Source organism: Antrostomus carolinensis, unplaced genomic scaffold (assembly GCF_000700745.2).
Source record: "Antrostomus carolinensis isolate BGI_N321 unplaced genomic scaffold, ASM70074v2 scaffold50671, whole genome shotgun sequence".
Classification (NCBI taxonomy): domain Eukaryota; kingdom Metazoa; phylum Chordata; class Aves; order Caprimulgiformes; family Caprimulgidae; genus Antrostomus; species Antrostomus carolinensis.
The window spans coordinates 6020-10757 of NW_010293011.1; the positions used below are offsets into that span (position 1 = coordinate 6020).

Sequence of the window (4738 nt, forward strand, 5' to 3'; positions counted from 1 at the left end):
TTAGGACTGAGCTAATTAGTTATAAATCACATTCTAAATGCATTAACATAATTCTTTTGCAGAAGCTTTGACTTTCAATAAATTAATATTAAAATACTTGGATTACAATTAATGCAACAGAAGAAACTATTCTAAACCCAGTGAGTGAATATGAGAGGTTTCCTTCTGCTTGTTACATTTACTGGGTCTACCCTCAAAACTACTTCTTTGTAAGCCTTGATAGATGATGCTTTTTGTTTCAAGTTTCAAAATTAGAACTATAAAGTATAAATTCTTACTAATGGAAAACTATGAACTAACACGCCTACCTCACTTAGAAGGACATGCATGCAGTGAAGTCATTTATAGGTTTGATGGGAGTTTCCAAATCCCAGGGTGTTTAGTCTCTTTTTTTTTAACCAGAGAGTACTTACAATAAAACAAAAGACAATTATTTGTAGGTTGCAAGTCCCAGATCTCGTTTATTTATAAAGCAATAAATATTAGAAGCACAAATAAATTGCACGGGTGTGTAAACAAACTGTACAATGACTGAAGAGTTCAGGAAGGGTTGCCAGAAGACTCCAAGAAGCATATTGTCGTCATCCTGAGTGGGAAGTAAATTGAGGGGAAAAGTGCTTAGAAGCACTTGCGGTGGACAATGGATGGACCAGCTTCATCATACTCCTGTTTACTGATCCACATTTGCTGGAAGGTGGACAGAGATGCTAGAATGGAGCCACCAATCCAGACAGAGTACTTGCGCTCAGGTGGGGCAATGATCTAGGACAAAGAAAAGCAACAAAATCCTCATTTAACAATTACATTTCTGAAAAACAAACCCACATCATCGAAGTAACAAACCACGTGATATTTCCCTAAGTACATAAAGAACTTTTTTATAATATCAGCTGCTACAATACATATAATATTCCTTAAGAAAATCTACAAGCATACTTTTCTTTCTTCTAACACTTGTTTCTAATCAGTATAATTATGCTGATTAAAATTAATTTCTTCTCGTTTGTCCATCAGCTGTTGATCTCACTTTTGAGTTGATCCCATATCCCAATGTAATGATGTGGGCATTTTCCCTATCCTTACCCACATTTTATAGTACAGAGTCAAATTCCTCACCTTGATCTTCATAGTGCTAGGAGCAAGTGCAGTGATTTCCTTCTGCATGCGATCAGCAATGCCAGGGTACATTGTTGTTCCACCTGAGAGGACGTTGTTAGCATACAGGTCCTTACGGATATCAATATCACACTTCATGATACTGTTGTAGGTAGTTTCATGAATACCAGCAGATTCCATACCTTGAGAAGAAAGAAGACAGTAGGTCAGCAAATTATACAAAGAGATCTTAATGAAGAGAACCCTCGGCATTTCTTCTCATCATTAATATGAGCTGCTATGATATTTTTGTAGTAAAATTACTTACTGATTATTAAATGTTATAGAAAAACATTAAAAAATAGAATTACAGAACTAGATAAGAAAATGAAAATTATTTGTTAGAAAGGGTAAGAATCATAATGTATGTGCAAAGGAAAGATAACTCAAAATATACAGTAAGAGAAGAGTTAGACACACAAGAAACTCATTTAGTATATGGCAATGGGAGAAAGTTACATCAACTAGAAAAAATAAGTATCAGGTTATGTGACATTTTCACAAAAAACATTAGTTGGATATAGAAAAGACAGCAATAAAGACAATGAAAGCAGCTGAAGTAGAAGTAAAGAAGACAATAGTAACTTCATTTCTTTTTCAGCCTACTCAAAATGAGAGTCTACACCATTTATAAACATCAAGACATAACCAAGATAAGGACCAAGATATTAGTACTTGGTGGGAAGGAAAAAGAAACCAGAAGCAAGTGTTTGTAGGTTGCATTCCAATTTAATAATTTTAACAGGTGCTTCCTGAAATGTCTGACATTAGATCCACAGTAAGATGTCAGCTGATGAACAACTGCATTTATTGCTCTAGACTTAGAGTATAAGCATTTGCTGTATCTGTCAGCTGCACTCACAAACAGCAAAGCTTACCCTCCTGACCATGGCAATGTTCAGTTACAATGCATATAAATATACACACACCATCACTCCATTTTTTTTTCTCCTTCCAGACACTTTAGTTCTTGCAGTCAGATATTGTTCTAAGAGTGTGAGCTTTACAAGCACAGCACTGGAAGGTATTCTTTGCATCATGACATGATGATATTCTAACTACATTTATCACAAAAAAATTGTGATCCTAAAACTTGCAAAAGACCCTAGAGCTGAGCTAATTACCAGCTGAGCTCACATTAAGCACAGCTTGCAGGGATCAGACGATCTAACTCATTATTTACGTTTTATTTCATGCCAAATTTAGATAAGCAGGAAGAGGAGTGATTAGATTAGATCTTCTGATTCATTCATACCTCCTACAGAAAGGAGAATTTCCTGGGAACACTTACCAATAAAGGATGGTTGGAATAAGGTTTCAGGGCAGCGGAAACGTTCGTTACCAATGGTAATCACCTGACCATCAGGCAATTCATAGCTCTTTTCCAGAGAGGAGGAAGAAGCAGCAGTGGCCATTTCATTTTCAAAGTCCAATGCAACATAGCACAATTTCTCTTTGATGTCACGAACAATCTCACGTTCAGCTGCAGATAAATGGGAGTCAAATCAAGGTTTGGATAAGCAAAATACTAGAGGAAGCAGATGGGCGAAGAGAGACATGAGGATTTTCACAGGAGGGCAAAGCTGAAGGACTGACCTGTTGTCACAAAGGAGTAGCCACGCTCCGTGAGGATCTTCATGAGGTAGTCAGTCAGATCCCTGCCAGCCAGATCCAGACGCATGATAGCATGAGGCAAAGCATAACCCTCATAAATAGGTACGTTGTGGGTGACACCATCACCAGAGTCAAGAACAATACCTGGGAGAGAAATGTCACAGAGCAGTTGGAATCACCTAGCAAACGCTTGGAGCCCGTAGGCACAGTAAAGTAAGCAGCAACAAACACAACAAAATACAGGAATTTTCAGGCAGCATAAAGTAGCATCATTCTATTTTAGCCATCAAGGGCTTGCCCATTCCTTCTGTCTTTGCTTGCCTGGATGTTCCTGTTTCATGTGAACTTCCCCAAAAAACAGTTGTCTTGTACATATTTTAAGCTAATGCATATGAACAGCCTTCCACTGCTACTGCACTGAGCAGTTAAGTATATGTGCAATAGTGATTGTCCTGATCCAATAATGGGCATCTTTAAGGGTTTAAACCCTTAAACCGGTGTAATACTTGTGTAACTGCAGTATCTTCCCAGGAATGTCTCCTCCTTTGCGTCAGTTCCACAGTGCCCCTCTGAAAGCAATGCAGACAGGTCCACACTGTCCTTTCCACAGACCATTTTGTACTTGCTTTTCTGCTACCACTATCATCAATTGCTGTAAAATCTAAATACCTAGTTTTCTGTCATTTTGAATGAGTTATGGGGTTTTTTTGCGATTTGGAGCGAGAAGAAAGGAGAGTTCCTGATAAATATTGTTTACTTTTTTGTTTTACCTGTTGTACGACCAGAGGCATACAGGGACAGGACAGCCTGGATCGCCACATACATAGCAGGTACGTTGAAGGTCTCAAACATTATCTGGGTCATCTTTTCACGATTAGCTTTAGGGTTCAAGGGGGCTTCTGTGAGCAAGGTAGGGTGTTCCTCAGGGGCCACACGGAGTTCATTGTAGAAAGTGTGGTGCCAGATCTTTTCCATATCATCCCAGTTGGTGATGATGCCATGTTCAATGGGATATTTCAAAGTGAGGATACCTCTTTTGCTCTGAGCTTCATCACCCACATAGGAATCTTTTTGACCCATACCAACCATAACACCCTAGGAGAAGAAAATACAGAAAAGCATTATTTGTGGAAGACAACATCACAGAGCCCAAACAATTAAATCACAAACAACTATGCTGTCTTCAAGAAAGGTCACGCCACTAAAAGGTTGTTTAGGAAAGAAATTAGCATTACTGAAATATTACGCCAACAGAACTTGAAGTTTTCTCATAAAATCCTTTTTCCTTTAATCGAATGAAAGGAATTTTTTCTCATTTTTTTAATACACCTTTTATTTTCAATTACGTCTTTCTGGTCCAAAAGTTTGACTGAAAGTAAACTGCACAATATAATGAGCAGGAAAAGATACAGAGAGACATACAAAGAGAGTTTATAAACGAGGCAATACAGAGGCAAATAAGCCTTCTGCTGAAGGAAGATACTGCCAAAATCACTATTGCTATGGAGCCTCAGCAGTAATGTATTCACAATAACAATACGCAAATTGCAAACAGTTTTGCTTTTTAAAAAAAAGCCTTACAAACTTTGCAGGAGAAAGAGTCCTGTATTTTCTGTGTGCTGATTTAACTGTGACAAAAGAGAAGGAGAATGACGTGGGAACAGAGAAAAGGAGGCTTAGAGAGAGGTAAGAAGGTGAGATCAGAGATGGACAAAGTAGAAGAAACCAAAAGGAGGTGTTTGGTGTGTGAAACATTGGGCAGGGTGGGTGGGAAGGGCCTTAAACAAACGGCATCCTGCGCAAACTCAGCCAGTGGAGTTGCCTGTGAACCAGCACCAGCAGCAGCCTCGTAGGAAGCTGGGTTTGGGCTCATTAGGAGAGAGAACAGGGAGAGAGTTACGATGAAAGCTGGTGTGAGGGAGAGTGACAGAAAGAGGGGAGCAGTGACAGAAAGGTGACAAGAGGCAGC

The 4738-nt window shown here is 38.8% G+C and overlaps 1 protein-coding gene across 1 annotated transcript; it reads right to left on the reverse strand.

Annotated features, from left to right (window-relative positions):
- Positions 1-433: 433 nt before the first annotated feature.
- Positions 434-3860, reverse strand: LOC104518948 (actin, alpha cardiac muscle 1). Its single transcript, XM_010177136.1, has 5 exons — positions 3540-3860; positions 2752-2913; positions 2447-2638; positions 1117-1298; positions 434-762 (listed from the first exon to the last, which is right to left on the reverse strand). The coding sequence occupies exons 1-5, from the start codon at positions 3856-3858 to the stop codon at positions 619-621; spliced, it is 999 nt and encodes a 332-aa protein (XP_010175438.1). The 5' UTR covers positions 3859-3860; the 3' UTR covers positions 434-618.
- Positions 3861-4738: the final 878 nt, after the last annotated feature.